At 45.5% G+C, this 19008-nt stretch overlaps 1 protein-coding gene and 1 long non-coding RNA gene across 3 annotated transcripts in view; one reads left to right on the top strand and one right to left on the bottom strand.

The window, feature by feature from the left end:
• The window catches only part of crppa (CDP-L-ribitol pyrophosphorylase A), a 38915-nt gene that overhangs the window by 17436 nt on the left and 2471 nt on the right, over window positions 1-19008 (top strand). The window contains exon 10 of one of the 2 annotated variants that reach the window (XR_009119875.1): window positions 16566-16726. Coding sequence is in view for 1 of the 2 variants with exons in the window: in XM_058052836.1 (XP_057908819.1) it covers window positions 16566-16670 (105 nt within the window). In the remaining variant the exon portion in view is untranslated. Of the gene's footprint in view, window positions 1-16565; window positions 17152-19008 lie in introns of those variants that run through there. The other variant, XM_058052836.1, reaches the window with a different exon arrangement.
• Window positions 60-7117, bottom strand: LOC131105090 (uncharacterized). Its single transcript, XR_009119876.1, has 3 exons — window positions 6579-7117; window positions 6403-6505; window positions 60-455 (listed from the first exon to the last, which is right to left on the bottom strand). It is a non-coding gene; the product is annotated as an uncharacterized LOC131105090 (long non-coding RNA).

Below are 19008 nucleotides of genomic sequence, written 5' to 3'. Positions count from 1 at the left end.
GCTTCTTCTCTCATGCGAGCGAATGCATCCTGAGGAGGAGCCAAACAAAACATGTCTTGTTTCTGTACCTTGTCATGCTTGAATACCGTGCTGTCTTCTTTTTACCGTTTGCATATTTGCGCGTCCGAAGATGTCCGGGATGTAAACTTTTAACCTCCATCCATTGCGGTAGGCTGCGTTGAAGTGAAGGTCAAAGGGCTGAGAAGGAGGACGTTGATTTGCTTTCACTTGAGAACACTTTGACCTCCGCCGGTGTACCGTCGGCCGGATGGATGCTTGATTGCGGTTGACCTGCAGTCTGGAAGTCATTACTCGCTAATTGCAGGATTGTGTAAAGTGGAATTATTCATCCGAGACAGCAAGGAATATGACATATTTGTCTACCTTGGTGGCGTCCATCTTGATTTACCTTTGACAGTTTGACAAACGAGGCTTCCCGGCTGACGTACGTCTCCCTGAGTCAAAGGTCAAACAGAGATTGGCGTACGGGAATGAGACGTTTAAGGTGGTTTATCTGTGTTTTTAGCAAAAGGAACACTAAGACGAAGACATCTTGTCTTCTCTGTGCTCACATCTGAGTTTGATTCCGTTATCGGATGTCAGACATGATGCTCCTCTGCTCAATTTACGGAGACCGATGCACATAATTAGCGACAATGCTTCAAAGCGAAAGTGGATGAAGATAAGTCAATGTGACAAAACTGTGTTCTGGAATGATAAATAACTTGTTATTGTGCATTAATTTCTACGCAAGACCAGGGTTCAATCCCCACCCTCGGCCATCTCTGTGTGGAGTTTGCATGTTCTCCCCGTGCATGCGTGGGTTTTCTCCGGGTACTCCGGTTTCCTCCCACATTCCAAAAACATGCTAGGTTAATTAGCCACTCCAAATTGTCCATAGGTATGAATGTGAGTGTGAATGGTTGTTTGTCTATATGTGCCCTGGGATTGGCTGGCGACCAGTCCAGGGTGTACCCCGCCTCTCGCCCGAAGACAGCTGGGATAGGCTCCAGCACCCCCCGCGACCCTCGTGAGGAAAAGCGGTAGAAAATGAATGAATGAATTTCTACGTATAAGGCTCGATCCCAACAGAACATTGTCCAACATTCATATACATGAGGCTTAAAGGGAAACTATTATGTTTTTTCCACTTTTCTGACCCATAAATGTAGTTCGCATGTTGTATTCTCGTGTTTAACGATGCCAAAGTTTCAGATTATGAGTTTTACGTATTTGGAAGTGAGCCCTGAAAGAAGTTTTGGATGGATCAAAACGCTCGCTTTCAAAAGGTGTGGTAAAACAGCCCCTTTTGTGATGTCACAGAGGGATGGACTTCCTTATATAGAAACTCTCTGCCCTCCCCCAAGCACTAGTAGTCCCGCAAAACACATTACAGATGCAGTAGGAAGCCTAATGCTAAAATGCTAAAGCTACTGATCGGATTCGGGGATCCAACACATTTGGCTGCATGTTAAAAGCGGACATTTTAAAAAGGTGTCCGGGTGTGCCTGGAGGCGGGCCGTGGGTGGAATACATTAAAAGAGACCGTTTTCTGTGCTGTTATTGTGTGTAGCTGCTCTATAGGAGTCCACAGCTCAATGAGCATAGGTCTCCTATAAGAACAGTGGATGTGTTTCGTCCAAAGTGCAGCCAGGGAGCCATTTTTGTGGGCGGCGGTTCATGTAAGGCCTGTTTGTACGTAACAGGCTAATGCAGGGGTGGGCAAACTACGGCCCGGGGGCCACATCCGGCCCGCCAAGTGTTTGAATACGGCCCGCCCAATCTTTCCAAAGTATTTCATTTAAACTCAACATACAACCTGGCATCATGGCCTGAGCCAACCTTTTGATGGTTGTATCAATTTCGTTTTTTGACATGGTCTGTTGTTTACAAAGTGCTCCTGAAAAAAGGGACACAAGCACATAATAATAATAATGATTATTATTAGATTATTATAATATTATATTAATGCTAATTATTATATTATATATAATATTATTGTTATATTTGCATATTTTACATAATAATAATATAATAATTATTATTTTAATTTTATTGTAATTATTATAATATTTAATTATTTTTAAAATATTTAAATATAAATATAAAATAATAAATAATAATAGCAGATTGCATGACAATTTTACAGATACAATAATACCAGGTGGACTGTTACGTGTAAAATATATAGTCTGCCCCCCCCCCCCCCTGTAAATTTTGTCATATCAATGCGGCCCCGCGAGTCAAAAAGTTTGCCCACCCCTGCTCTAGCGCTTTTAGAGTTTGGGGACAATATCCCTTAATAGTCTGTAGACACAAAAAGTGTCCAATGAGGGAGTCTTTCCGCCCCTCCAAACTGACACCATGTTGTGAAAACGGCGTTGGTATGCGCGACGGCGATAGGAAGTGTCATCGGATCCCTCCCCGAGCTCGGTCCCGGTCACTTGTCATCCGCTGAAAGGAGAGTTGTCACGGTGATGTATGGCTCTTGTAATCCCCGCAGTGAGAGCCCTGATGTTTACCCAACCCCATATTTCCTCCCGCTCAAAGCGCCCGGCCCGGGAATCCTAAACCTGATAGGAGATTAGTCGCTTGGGAAGAAAAGAGAAAGAGAGAATGGAGACGAGGGAGCGGGGGAGGGGCGGTGAAAACGACCCCAGCGGTCTATTCTCCCGGACCCGTTCACATCAAGGTCTGAAAGGCAGACAGGTGAAACCGTACACCACCCGGCAAAGCTCTTGCTGTGACACCCTCGGAGTTGCACCAACGCCGGGGTCAGGGGAGATTAGGGACAAGTGGCGTCTCTGCGGTTTCAGCACACTCCCGACTTTTCTCAGGCTAATTCCCCACAGTTGGCCCCACCTGAATACATGTCTGGTCCCAGTGGCCACGGACGAGTTCAATTCCCCACAGTTGGCCCCAGCTGAATACATGTCTGGTCCCAGTGGCCACGAACGAGTTCAATTCCCCACAGTTGGCCCCAGCTGAATACATCTCTGGTCCCAGTGGCCACGAACGAGTTCAATTCCCCACAGTTGGCCCCAGCTGAATACATGTCTGGTCCCAGTGGCCACGAACGAATATAATAGGGCCAACCAATTCATTATCCAATTATAGCTTTTACTTTGAAAAGTCAAAGGAAATAAGAAAACTGGTACTCTGGCAGCCCTGCAGTTGCAAAGAATAAAGTCTTTGGTCTCAAGTCCATGATGTTAGCATTGTTAGCATAGGTGGGGATCTACATTGGTGGTCATAAACATCTCAACGTGAGCAGCAAAACAAACACGGCACGTTTTCCTTTCACTCACGGTGATGGAGTTGTTTACAAACCGACAACCTTCCACGCCGGAGAATTCTTCCATGACACTTACTTCCATCTTGGAATATATGACTTGCTGGTCTTTTTCGTCTGAGAAGATGAGCAAACTTTGGTATGTTTAAAACCCGGAGTCGAGTTTCACACATCTGGAGCTTTCTCACTCTTGGAATAGTGTGGAAGATGGAGTTTGATACCGAGCACATGTTCCAGAAATGTAAAAGCTTTGGCCAAACTCTGAATAAATACGACAACTCCCTGGCTTCGGGACACGGTCGACGAGCTCAATGATATCTGCTCAGAATGTTTCCCGGCCTAACAGACCAACCATTCATCCAACCATTCATCCAACCATCCAACCATCCAACCATCCATTGATCAGACGCATCAAGCCGACAAACCAGTTTCCATACTTTGGTTCTCTGTCACCTTCTCCTTTGAACAAAGTCCTTACTACCACTACTTACTACTACTATTACAGTAAACCTCGGATATATCGGATTCAATTGTTCCCACTGGTTTTGTCCGATATAAGCGAAATCCGTTACCGGAAAATGTCCGTTTTACGCATATATGGGATTTATATCCGGTATATGCGTAAATGGGATTTTATCCGTTATAAAAAGGCACTTCCTTGACTATGTTTCCAATGTACCTGGACGCGCAGGCAACGCTGCAAACGCTGCAAATGACGTCGTATAGCGGCCTGTCACGATTCGGCGAATCGGAGCGCCACGATGCGGCCATCCGATATATGCGAGGGAAATTTCATGGAAATGCATTGGAACAGGACTGGAGATTTTGTCCGAAATAGGCGAAATCCGTTATAAAAAATCCGATATATGCAATGAATTTTTATTGGAAATGCATTACAGAAAAATCGCTTCTTTTTTTATCTGTCCGTTGTGAGCCAATTTCCGATATATCCGAGTCCGATATATCCGAGGTTTACTGTATATAAATAAAGTGGATTGGATTGGATTGGAATCCTGGATAAGCGCTTTCCTTAAACCGACCCTGCTATCAATCACAGAGTCACCGATTCACCAACAGGAGTGTGAATGGTGTACTTTTCCTCCGACAGAAGCGGACATCCTCAGAGGCTTACAAGAAGCTACAAAAATGAAATAGTTAATTGAAGTTATGTTTGTTGCTTCTTCTTATCAAATCAGGAACAGTAGTGTACGCTAACATCTACGAACTTTATGCTTTATTAGCACATCATCGTTACTCGCTCGTAGCATCAACAGCATATAAACGTCTGCTTTCCCCTGGAGTGCTGATCCTATCCATCCTGGTCACTCCCAACCATCTCAGTCTGGCCCATAACTGACTTTATCTCCAAGGCCTCTATCATGTAATGTCCCTCTCATGTACTCCTGCGTGATCCTATCCATCCTGGTCACTCCCAACCATCTCAGTCTGGCCCTTAACTGACTTTATCTCCAAGGCCTCTAACATGTAATGTCCCTCTGATGGACTCCTTCCTGATCCTATCCATCCTGGTCACTCCCAACCATCTCAGTCTGGCCCATAACTGACTTTATCTCCAAGGCCTCTATCATGTAATGTCCCTCTCATGTACTCCTGCGTGATCCTATCCATCCTGGTCACTCCCAACCATCTCAGTCTGGCCCATAACTGACTTTATCTCCAAGGCCTCTATCATGTAATGTCCCTCTTATGTACTCCTGCGTGATCCTATCCATCCTGGTCACTCCCAACCATCTCAGTCTCGCCCATAACTGACTTTATCTCCAAGGCCTCTAACATGTAATGTCCCTCTGATGGACTCCTTCCTGATCCTATCCATCCTGGTCACTCCCAACCATCTCAGTCCGGCCCATAACTGACTTTATCTCCAAGGCCTCTAACATGTAATGTCCCTCTGATGCACTCCTTCTTGATCCTATCCATCCTGGTCACTCCCAACCATCTCAGTCTGGCCCATAACTGACTTTATCTCCACGGCCTCTAACATGTAATGTCCCTCTCATGCACTCCTTCCTGATCCTATCCATCCTGGTCACTCCCAACCATCTCAGTCTGGCCCATAACTGACTTTATCTCCAAGGCCTCTATCATGTAATGTCCCTCTCATGTACTCCTTCGTGGTCCTATCCATCCTGGTCACTCCCAATGAGAACTTCAGCATCCTCATCTCTGCTACCTTCAGTTCTGCTTCCTGTCTCTAGACCAAACAACATGGCTGGTCTCACCACAGTTTTGTATACCTTTCCTTTCCTTTTAGCTGAAACTCTTCTATCAAACATCAACCCTGACACTTTCCTCCACCCGTTCCATCCTGCCTGCACACGCTTTTTCACTATCTCCATTCTTCAACATCACGTGATACCGACTTCCTCAAGTTTTTCTTTCACTTGTTGGAATAACTCCGTATTGCCAGTTTTTCCTTCATCCAGTCTTGAAATTGAGTTTGAATCAAAAACAAACTTTGCTTAGTCCAGTGCCGATTGCTGGCCTCCATTTTTAAAAGTGAAGAACGTCTGGATCTGCGTGTTACGTCATATCTGAGCATGCGCTGAAAGAACGCACCCGGGATCAATTTAAACAGGAAAAGATCAAATTCAATCTTGCTAATATTTTATAATTAAACTCAGGACATGTTTTATATAGATATATATTTTCTTTTTTAATAAAACTGCATTTGTGAATAAAGTATAGAAGGGTTTAGATTCTGTTCCGCAGATGGCGCTAATGCATACGAAAGTTGCTTGCCAACCGCCAATAAATAACAGAAGAAGAAAAACACCAGGAAGAAGAACGCAGTCTGACAACTTTCCGATTGAGCGGGTACAAGATACCTCAATGGGATTGGGGAAAGGAATATTCCACCCCTGGGAATCCCATTATATATTCATTGGGATTGGCACTTTTCTTTGGGAATGAGGTTGAATTCTTTCCATTTGAGCAAATAAAGCGAATGGAATTGGAATATTTGGGTCCATGTAAACGTGGCTAATGGAGGAGGAACCCAGACTACCTGGAGAAATCATAGGTTATGCCACATGTTTTATCATGCCTGAAATAATATTACTAATATGGAATATATGGAATATACCAACCATACGTGTGTGATGCTTTGAAGCACCCAATCCCAGTTGGCAGGCGGTTCAGCAGGGTCCACAAGGCAGGTCACTTGCTTTGATGCAGACTCCCAGGTCCTGGCTGGAGAAAAGATGCTAGCATCAATGCATCAGCTGACTGGTCCTCAGGGATGGAAATAAGCATCTCGTGTTACCTTGTTGTCGGGACGGCTTTGAGACTTGGGAGCGAGACAGTTGGTGGCGTTGTGGAGAACATGCTAGTCATGTCTCTGGGCCTTCCTGGCTTGGGTAAGGATGGCAGCCACCTGAGGAGCACCGGCAGGTAGAACGTGGGAGTGGTGATCCAAAGGCCAACATAAAACTCCTAGACATGCTAGCTTCTACACCAGCCTGGTGCTGCAGAGAAGACAAGGGCATGCCTGGTGATTGGGGGCACCCCAACTAGTCTGATACGTGAGACCCTTGAGGACACTTTGGCCGTCACCTCTTCAAGATGTTGTTTGAAGGAGAGTGTTGCGTCCACATGACCGCGAACGTACCACCAGGCGCTTGTTGGTCAGTACAGTCCGTTCCCTTTTGTTGTTGAGATGCCATGATGCTGATACGGTCTTGCCAATACTGCCTTGTAGACCGTCATCGGGTATCACTCGTCAGCGGGTACCGACTCGTCATCGGGTACCGACTCGTCATCGGGTATCACTCGTCATCGGGTATCGACTCGTCATCGGGTACGGACTCGTCATCGGGTACCGACTCGTCATCGGGTATCGACTCGTCATCGGGTATCGACTCGTCATCGGGTATCGACTCGTCATCGGGTATCACTCGTCATCGGGTATCGACTCGTCATCGGATATGACTCGTCTTCGGGTATCGACTCGTCTTCGGGTATCGACTCGTCTTCGGGTATCGACTCGTCGTCGGGTATCGACTCGTCGTCGGGTATCGACTCGTCAGCGGGTATCGACTCGTCAGCGGGTATCGACTCGTCATCGGGTATCGACTCGTCATCGGGTATCGACTCGTCATCGGGTATCGACTCGTCGTCGGGTATCGACTCGTCGTCGGGTATCGACTCGTCGTCGGGTATCGACTCATCAGCGGGTATCGACTCGTCAGCGGGTATCGACTCGTCAGCGGGTATCACTCGTCATCGGGTATCGACTCATCGGGTATCACTCGTCATCGGGTACCACTCGTCATCGGGTACCACTCGTCATCGGGTATCGACTCGTCATCGGGTACCACTCGTCATCGGGTATCGACTCGTCATCGGGTACGACTCGTCATCGGGTATCGACTCGTCATCGGGTATCACTCGTCATCGGGTATCACTCGTCATCGGGTATCGACTCGTCATCGGGTATCGACTCGTCATCGGGTATCACTCATCGGGTATCGACTCGTCATCGGGTATCGACTCGTCATCGGGTACCACTCGTCATCGGGTACCACTCGTCATCGAGTATCGACTCGTCATCGAGTATCGACTCGTCATCGGGTATCGACTCGTCATCGGGTATCACTCGTCATCGGGTATCACTCGTCATCGGGTATCGACTCGTCATCGGGTATCGACTCGTCATCGGGTACCACTCGTCATCGGGTACCACTCGTCATCGGGTACCACTCGTCATCGAGTACCGACTCGTCATCGGGTATCGACTCGTCATCGGGTATCGACTCGTCATCGGGTACCACTCGTCATCGGGTATCACTCGTCATCGGGTATCGACTCGTCATCGGGTACCACTCGTCATCTTCAGTCCACCTTGACGTTACCTCCGGTCCAGGGATCGTATCGATCCCGGGCAAATGGAACATGAGCTCGAAGAAAAGTGATATCCTGCACTTCCACCTTGTCCTAGCCGGTGTTGGAGTTTGAAGGAGAGCCTTCCAAGAACACTAATGACATCCTTCCATCACGACCAGCTCGTTTGTGCTAGCATGTATCCCACGTTCCGTTAGACGGATGGATGGACTTGGACTCCCTTTTCTCGCTCAACGTTCAAACCTGACAGGCGATCATGTTTTAGTGTTTTTTTTAATCACAGGGACTGAAGTCAAGAGTTTAGCTAGTAAGTGTTTCCCAGGAAATAACCTTTGGAAGTTTCCCCTCAAGCGGTGCTTTGTGTTGCTCTAATTGCAGGGAAATAGTCAGTGACCGCCAAGCATAAAGATGATATAAATCATATCAAGAGATGATAGAAGCTATGGAAATGGTTTTGCCAGCTGTGGTTATTATGGTAGAAGCCGATATAACAACGCTTTCGGGGTCCTATCCGGGTCCAGTCTCCCCATGTGAGCTGCGATTCAATGAAGACTGTACGTCATGAGGGGACGGGGGGGGGGGTGGAAGCCCTGTGGAATCTCGGGGGTTGGGGGGGAGAGCGACGTAGGCATGCAAAGTGTCACTGGTGGAACTCCTCATTACCCAGGGAGACCTTTCCACTTCAAAGCGGCTCCTTCTTGTGTGGCAGGAGCGCTGCTCCTCTTTCATGGAAAGGTTGATTGCATTTAAGGAGCGGGAAAGATGGAGGAGCGCTAGCTGTGTGGTCCCTCTCCACTTCACTCTGCCTTTCAAAACGTGTCGCCTCGCCGGAGTCCTCGGCAGCAAAAATAGGAGCTAATGATTGAAGTTTCTTGTGGTCGGAGCAGGAATAATAAGGCCTTTGCTTGTGTTTATGTGTACGTACACATGGGAATGATCCAAATAGTTTGGCTTTCAGCTCGTGCCCAGTCCGGGATTATGTATGGCTTGCATTTATATGAAAACAAAACCGTCACCTCCACTTTTGGACGAGAGCCTCACGCCAAGCTTGGCACACAAAGTACAATGGAAAGTACGCCTTTAGGACCGAGATGGTTTTCCATCCCAATAGCCCAGTATAGCGCTCCGTGGAATTTATAAGTCAGGTTTGTAAAAAGAATATATGTCTATGTGGCACACGTCCAATCGATTAAGAACAAAGTATGAAACTCCGGACTATTAGAACCTGGGCTCCACATGACCGCAAACGTACCACCAGGCGCTTGTTGGTCAGTACAGTCCGTTCCCTTTTGTTGTTGAGATGCCATGATGCTGATACGGTCTTGCCAATACTGGCTTGTAGACCGTCATCGGGTATCACTCGTCATCGGGTATCACTCGTCATCGGGTATCGACTCGTCATCGGGTATCACTCGTCATCGGGTACCGACTCGTCATCGGGTACCGACTCGTCATCGGGTACCGACTCGTCATCGGGTATCACTCGTCATCGGTTATCGACTCGTCATCGGTTATCGACTCGTCATCGGGTATGACTCGTCTTCGGGTATGACTCGTCATCGGGTATGACTCGTCTTCGGGTATCACTCCTCATCGGGTACCGACTCGTCATCGGGTATCGACTCGTCATCGGGTACCACTCGTCATCGGGTATCACTCGTCATCGGGTACCGACTCGTCATCGGGTATCACTCGTCATCGGTTATCGACTCGTCATCGGTTATCGACTCGTCATCGGTTATCGACTCGTCATCGGGTATCGACTCGTCATCGGTTATCGACTCGTCATCGGGTATCACTCGTCATCGGGTACCGACTCGTCATCGGGTACCGACTCGTCATCGGGTATCGACTCGTCATCGGGTATCGACTCGTCATCGGGTATCGACTCGTCATCGGGTATCGACTCGTCATCGGGTATCACTCGTCATCGGGTATCACTCGCCATCGGGTACCGACTCGTCATCGGGTACCGACTCGTCATCGGGTACCGACTCGTCATCGGGTATCACTCGTCATCGGGTATCACTCGTCATCGGGTATCACTCGTCATCGGGTATCACTCGCCATCGGGTATCGACTCGTCATCGGGTACCACTCGTCATCTTCAGTCCACCTTGACGTTACCTCGGATCCAGGGATCGTATCGATCCCGGGCAAATGGAACATGAGCTCGAAGAAAAGTGATATCCTGCACTTCCACCTTGTCACTCGTCATCGGGTATCACTCGTCATCGGGTATCGACTCGTCATCGGGTATCGACTCGTCATCGGGTATCACTCGTCATCGGTTATCGACTCGTCATCGGGTATGACTCGTCATCGGGTATGACTCGTCTTCGGGTATCACTCGCCATCGGTTATCGACTCGTCATCTTCAGTCCACCTTGACGTTACCTCGGATCCAGGGATCGTATCGATCCCGGGCAAATGGAACATGAGCTCGAAGAAAAGTGATATCCTGCACTTCCACCTTGTCACTCGTCATCGGGTATCACTCGTCATCGGGTACCGACTCGTCATCGGGTACCGACTCGTCATCGGGTATCACTCGTCATCGGGTACCGACTCGTCATCGGGTATCACTCGTCATCGGGTACCGACTCGTCATCGGGTACCGACTCGTCATCGGTTATCGACTCGTCATCGGTTATCGACTCGTCATCGGGTATCGACTCGTCATCGGGTATGACTCGTCTTCGGGTATCGACTCGTCATCGGTTATCGACTCGTCATCGGGTATCGACTCGTCATCGGGTATCGACTCGTCATCGGGTATCACTCGTCATCGGGTACCGACTCGTCATCGGGTATCGACTCGTCATCGGTTATCGACTCGTCATCGGGTACCGACTCGTCATCGGGTACCGACTCGTCATCGGGTACCGACTCGTCATCGGGTATCACTCGTCATCGGGTATCACTCGTCATCGGGTATCACTCGCCATCGGGTATCGACTCGTCATCGGGTACCACTCGTCATCTTCAGTCCACCTTGACGTTACCTCGGATCCAGGGATCGTATCGATCCCGGGCAAATGGAACATGAGCTCGAAGAAAAGTGATATCCTGCACTTCCACCTTGTCACTCGTCATCGGGTATCACTCGTCATCGGGTACCGACTCGTCATCGGGTATCGACTCGTCATCGGGTATCACTCGTCATCGGGTATCACTCGTCATCGGTTATCGACTCGTCATCGGTTATCGACTCGTCATCGGTTATCGACTCGTCATCGGGTATCGACTCGTCATCGGGTATCGACTCGTCATCGGGTATCGAGCGCTATATTGGGCTATTGGGATGGAAAACCATCTCGGTCCTAAAGGCGTACTTTCCATTGTACTTTGTGTGCCAAGCTTGGCGTGAGGCTCTCGTCCAAAAGTGGAGGTGACGGTTTTGTTTTCATATAAATGCAAGCCATACATAATCCCGGACTGGGCACGAGCTGAAAGCCAAACTATTTGGATCATTCCCATGTGTACGTACACATAAACACAAGCAAGTATGAAACTCCGGACTATTAGAACCTGGACTCACTCGCCATCGGTATTTTTGCTGAATGTTATGGATGTTAGGATTCTTGGCGAGGTGTGATATTAGGTTACAAGTACTCCCAAGTACCACAAGTACTCCTTACTCAGCAAAGTGCATCCATACCGTATGACGATCAGCAAAAATCCAATATCAATATGGAGACCTGTCATTTGTAAGCCATCACCAGGTGGTTTGATGCCCGGCCTCAAACAGGTGATCTCCATCCGCCGTCATCATTCCCATACGCTTGGCACATATTGTTGGAAAAAAGGCTTTCGCTAAAAAGGCCGTCACGTCTGATGACAACCTGGAGACACGTTCATCCTTCCAGGGATCACGTGACCCACTTTGGGATGTAAGATCGCTCGAAGCGAAGAGGTGTCGTCCTTTGCAAAGAGATGCTCTGCAAGGATCTCCTTCGGTTTTCCAAGGTTTTCCGGGACTTTTTGGCCAATCGTCGTGAGTCATCACTTCCCAGTCCTCACATTTCGGTTTTCCCCGGGAAAGCTGACAGACGTCTGCGAGTCCTCGCCCTCTGTTGTTGTTTCGTAACTGAACCCTCATGTTGGCCTCTTGCAGACCGGCTCATGAGTGCTAATTGCTAACTACTCCATTTAATAACGCTTCCATGCACTTTGAAAGACTCAACACAACACAACTTCTCCTCCTCCTTCCTTCATTCGGAAGGACGCCGCCATGTTGGCATTTTTCAGGCTTTATTTGCCCGTAAAAGTTTCATGCTCATGGGCTATTGTCAAGGTTCCCGTCATTCATCCGTTCATACGCCCATTCATTCACTCGTTCATCATTGCATTCCCCCACTACTCAGCCATTACTCACCCATGTATTCGTGAAACAGTCCATTCGTCCAATCAGGAAATTCATCATCATCATCACCCATTCATTTATCATTGATAACTCACCCAACCGTCCCATCAGTATATTCATCCACTCACCCATCAATGCATTCATCCATTACTCACCCATATACTCACCCACTCATCCAACAGTCCAGTCATCCCTTCAACTCATTACTCTATCGGCAAATACAGTAAACCTCGGATATATCGGACTCGGATATATCGTAAATTCGCTCACAACGGACAGATAAAAAAGAAGCGATTTTTCTGTAATGCATTTCCAATAAAAATTCATTGCATATATCGGATTTTTTATAACGGATTTCGCCTATTTCGGACAAAATCTCCAGTCCCGTTCCAATGCATTTCCATGAAATTTCCCTGGCATATATCGGATGGCCGCATCGTGGCGCTCCGATTCGCCGAATCGTGACAGGCCGCTATACGACGTCATTTGCAGCGTTTGCAGCGTTGCCTGCGCGTCCAGGTACATTGGAAACATAGTCAAGGAAGTGCCTTTTTATAACGGATAAAATCCCATTTACGCATATACCGGATATAAATCCCATATATGCGTAAAACGGACATTTTCCGGTATACGCATATAACGGATTTCGCTTATATCGGACAAAACCAGTGGGAACAATTGAATCCGATATATCCGAGGTTTACTGTATTTCACTAAAATGTTATTTTTTCCTCATACTATTTTCTCATAAAATGACCTAAAAAATTTTTCTGTTAAGATTTTGGCTTCATTCTTGTAAAATTACTGATGATTTTTCCTTTGTTTTTGTTAGTTTTCCGTGTGTGTCACGGGTCAACAGCGGCGACACGCTGCTTCACTTCTTATTACACTCGTATACAAAAGTTTGACGCAAAACGTGACGTCCCGTCTCATGTCATCTAACGATGAAGCAAGGCAGGGTGCACGTGAGGTGAGAGAGTGATGAGCGTGGAATTGGGCCTGACCGTGACTAACATCACTGAGCCACCTGAGATCCTCACAAAGTTCTCCTCTCTAATCACAAACGATATGGGCGGCGGGCGGCGGGGGGGGGTCATAGTTTACGCTGCAGTTGGATGACCTGACTGATGAATGAGGCGGCGGATGGAGGATCGGGGGATGAATTTACATGTTGCACTAATGGATGAGTGGGATGAGCGGGTGGATGAATACAATCCCGGGTCAGCAGATATGATATGACTGACTGAACCAAGATTGATGACTACATTAATGAACTGACTGACTGATTGGTGGATGAATGGATGGATGAGTGGATGAATGTACAGTAAACCTCGGATATATCGGATTCAATTGTTCCCACTGGTTTTGTCCGATATAAGCGAAACCCGTTATATGCGTATACCGGAAAATGTCCGTTTTACGCATATATGGGATTTATATCCGGTATATGCGTAAATGGGATTTTATCCGTTATAAAAAGGCACTTCCTTGACTATGTTTCCAATGTACCTGGACGCGCAGGCAACGCTGCAAATGACGTCGTATAGCGGCCTGTCACGATTCGGCGAATCGGAGCGCCACGATGCGGCCATCCGATATATGCGAGGGAAATTTCATGGAAATGCATTGGAACGGGACTGGAGATTTTGTCCGAAATAGGCGAAATCCGTTATAAAAAATCCGATATATGCAATGAATTTTTATTGGAAATGCATTACAGAAAAATCGCTTCTTTTTTATCTGTCCGTTGTGAGCCAATTTCCGATATATCCCAGTCCGATATATCCGAGGTTTACTGTAGTAAACAATAAATATATTCTTTTTTTTTATTTCTGGAAGAAATTTGGTGACAAGAATAAAGTCAAACTATGATGTGAATATAGCCATAATAAGATAATTTACAAGCGGAAAGTTGAAATAGTTGACCTTTTTTTTTTTTTAAAAAAGCAACAACTGCAGAAATGGAAAAAAGCTGTAATTTTGCAAGAATAAAGGCAAAATATTGAGTTATGAGTAAAGAATTCTTAATGAGTAAAATGATCATTTTAACCACATAATAGCATTTTGATCGCATAAAGTTGAAATATTCAAGAAAAGAATGTGAGAAGCACATTTTTGGCAAACAATATATAGTAAAGTACAGTAAACCTCGGATATATCAGACTCGGATATATCGGAAATTTGCTCACAACGGACAGATAAAAAAGAAGCGATTTTTCTGTAATGCATTTCCAATAAAAATTCATTGCATATATCGGATTTTTTATCACGGATTTCGCCTATTTCGGACAAAATCTCCAGTCCCGTTCCAATGCATTTCCATGAAATTTCCCTCGCATATATCGGATGGCCGCATCGTGGCGCTCCGATTCGCCGAATCGTGACAGGCCGCTATACGACGTCATTTGCAGCGTTTGCAGCGTTGCCTGCGCGTCCAGGTACATTGGAAACATAGTCAAGGAAGTGCCTTTTTATAACGGATAAAATCCCATTTACGCATATACCGGATATAAATCCCATATATGCGTAAAACCAAAGTGGTTTATTTAGTTTTTGTTTTAATAGAAATGTCTAACTTGTTAGCATTGCTTCCTTGGTGAAATGTAAAGCCAAGGAGTACAGTTCAAACTCCAAGAGAGACGCCCTGAGCCCAAAGAAGGTTGAAAGGCGGTCATCTTGGAGCGTCTTTTAGAAGATGGAAAGCAGGTCCTTGTTGAAGGAGAAAGTAAATCAAAGCAGGGAGTTTCTGTCCTGCAAGGAATGTCGGGGGAGTGAAGAGCATTCAAGGTTCACCAAGAGAACAGAAAGAACCGCAGACGTCTTTTAAGAAAGTCCTCAGCGAGATCTTCACAGGATTTGGTGGCGTTCTTCTCGGGAAATGACGATCACGTGTTGGAGGAGCAAGAAAGGAACACAACATGTTGTGACGTTCATGGCTGGTGAGGCACCAACACTGAATGGAAAGACGGCAGCGACAAGCGCATGCTCCTTGGCGTTGAGGAAGAAACCAATGCTAACGTTATACAGTAAATCTCGGATATATCGGATTCAATTGTTCCCACTGGTTTTGTCCGATATAAGCGAAATCCGTTATATGCGTATACCGGAAAATGTCCGTTTGTGTCCGGAAAATGTCCGGAAACAACATTTATACCAACACTCACGGGCACTAGTCTGATTTTGTCTTACTATGTCTACTATATTGGCTAATATGACTGTAAAGGTGACTATAGGGGTGTTATTTCATATTTAGAATGCTCTAACAATGTTAAACGCTGTATTTAGTACAGTAAACCACGGATATATCGGATTCAATTGTTCCCACTGGTTTTGTTCGATATAAGCGAAATCCGTTATATGCGTATACCGGAAAATGTACGCATATATCGGATTTATATCCGGTATATGCGTAAATGGGATTTTATCCGTTATAAAAAGGCACTTCCTTGACTATGTTTCCAATGTACCTGGACGCGCAGGCAACGCTGCAAACGCTGCAAATGACGTCGTATAGCGGCCTGTCACGATTCGGCGAATCGGAGCGCCACGATGCGGCCATCCGATATATGCGAGGGAAATTTCATGGAAATGCATTGGAACGGGACTGGAGATTTTGTCCGAAATAGGCGAAATCCGTTATAAAAAATCCGATATATGCAATGAATTTTTATTGGAAATGCATTACAGAAAAATTTCCGATATATCGAATTTCCGATATATCCGAGTCCGATATATCCGAGGTTTACTGTATGTCAATATATATTTTTTTAAATTGTCTGCCTTATTATCATTTCTTGACGGTATTCCAATGTAGTTTAAATGGTACATGTTGAGTACAGGAAGTGCACAAACAGCTGTATTAGCAATTGAATTGAAAGGGAAAGCAGGTAGGATTAAATAAGTTTTGCTTCTTCCTATTCAGGGAACTGGGAATTCTAACATATTCCAAAGTAACCTGTATGAATGTTCCAAATATCATTTAACAATTACAATGATAACCGTGCGTCACCTGATATAGTAATCGTGTTCTTCTTTTCTTTTCAGGATGCCAAGCGCTGGGAGAGGTCTGTGTCAAAGGTCGCCGAGATAATATCCACCTTGATCCGTGAGAGGAGCCCCTCGCTTGCTGGACAGCTTCTGCAGGCCTGACGCCACAAAAATGGCCAACTTCCATCATGAACACGCGTTTGCATACGCCATTGCCGGTGCGTTTGATTTTTTTTTTTTTTTTTTTTTTTGCACCAAATTCCTGAAATGAAAAAGCACTCCGAGCCAGCAGCTGTCACTTCTCAGTCTGCTCCACATCTTGGCTAAGAACTGGACTTTGGACTGTCCCTTACGTGCCCTTCAGTAGCTGTTTTTCCTGGGGGTTTTCAGTGCTCATAAAAGAGAAAGTTAAGCTTGCTTTTTTTTTGTGTGATAATAAACCAGGGGTGGGCAAACTACGGCCCGGGGGCCACATCCGGCCCGCCAAGTGTTTGAATATGGCCCGCCCAATCTTTCCAAAGTATTTCATTTAAACTCAACATACAACCTGGCATCATGGCCTGAGCCAACCTTTTGATGGTTGTATCAATTTCGTTTTTTGACATGGTCTGTTGTTTACAAAGTGCTCCTGAAAAAAGGGACACAAGCACATAATAATAATAAAAATTAAAATAATAATTATTAAATGATTATTATAACTATTATGATTATTATTTATTATATTAATGCTAATTATTATATTAATTATATATAATAATATTGTTATATTTGCATATTTTACATAATAATAATATAATAATTATTATTTTAATTTTATTGTAATTATTATAATATTTTATTATTTTTAAAATATTTAAATATAAATATAAAATAATAAATAATAATAGATTGCATGACAATTTTACAGATACAATAATACCAGGTGGACTGTTACGTGTAAAATATATAGTCTGCCCCCCCCCCCCCCCCCCGGAAATTTTGTTATATCAATGTTATATCAAAGTTTGCCCACCCCTGTAATAAACCATTAAACAGGGAAAAATGATCAATTGTGGTTGGATTTCATTGGCACACTAGTGTGCCTTGAGAAATTATGCAATATCACTTTTTATAATTAACATTTATTAATCATCATTTGCAAATATTATGTCAATATCCACGTATACGTGGACACAAATATTCCAATTGCATTTGGTTTATTTGCTCAAACGGAAAGAATCTAACCTTTGTATACGCCTCATTCCGAAAGAATAGTGCCAATTCGAATGAATATATAATTGGATTAACAGGGATGGAATATTCCTTTCCCCAATCCGACTGAGGTATCTTGTAGCCGCTTAAACGGAAAGTTGTCAGGGTGCGTTCTTCTTCTTCTGTACTTTATTGGCGGTTGGCAAGCAGCTTTCGTGTGCATTAGCGCCATCTGTGGAACAGAATCTAAACCCTTCTATACGCCATTCATAAGTCCTTAAGTCAAATAAGGATTCAATTGTTCCCACTGGTTTTGTCCGATATAAGCGAAATCCGTTATATGCGTATACCGGAAAATGTCCGTTTTACGCATATATGGGATTTATATCCGGCATATGCGGAAATCGGATTTTATGCGTTATAAAAAGGCACTTCCTTGACTATGTTTCCAATGTACCTGGACGCGCAGGCAACGCTGCAAACGCTGCAAATGACGTCGTATAGCGGCCTGTCACGATTCGGCGAATCGGAGCGCCACGATGCAGCCATCCGATATATTCGAGGGAAATTTAATGGAAATGCATTGGAACGGGACTGGAGATTTTGTCCGAAATAGGCGAAATCCGTTATAAAAAATCCGATATATGCAATGAATTTTTATTGGAAATGCATTACAGAAAAATCGCTTCTTTTTTATCCGTCCGTTGTGAGCGAATTTCCGATATATCCGAGTCCGATATATCCGAGGTTTACTGTATATCTATATAAAACATGTACCGAGTTCATTCATTCATTCATTTTCTACCGCTTTTTCCTCACGAGGGTCGCGGGGGGTGCTGGAGCCTATCCCAGCTGTCTTCGGGCGTAAGGCGGGGTACACCGACTGGTCGCCAGCCAATCACAGGGCACATATAGACAAACAACCATTCACACTCACATTCATACCTATGGACAATTTGGAGTGGCTAATTAAGCTAGCATGTTTTTGGAATGTGGGAGGAAACCGGAGTACCCGGAGAAAACCCACGCATGCACGGGGAGAACATGCAAACTCCACACAGAGATGCCCGAGGGTGGGATTGAACCCTGGTCTCCTAGCTGTGAGGTCTGCGCGCTAACCCCTAGACCACCGTGCCATGTACCGAGTTGAATTATAAAATATTAGCAAGATTGAATTTGATCCTGTCCTGGTTAAATTTATCATAGCGCATGCTCAGATATGACGTAACACGCAGCTTCAGACGTTCTTCACTTTTAAAAATGGAGGCCAGCAATCGGCACTGGACTAAGCAAAGTTTATTTTTGATTC

This window comes from Doryrhamphus excisus, chromosome 17 (genome assembly GCF_030265055.1).
Source record: "Doryrhamphus excisus isolate RoL2022-K1 chromosome 17, RoL_Dexc_1.0, whole genome shotgun sequence".
Taxonomy (NCBI): Eukaryota; Metazoa; Chordata; class Actinopteri; order Syngnathiformes; family Syngnathidae; genus Doryrhamphus; species Doryrhamphus excisus.
Note: the sequence above shows the minus strand (reverse complement) of the source record. Positions and strands in the feature narration are given on the sequence as shown.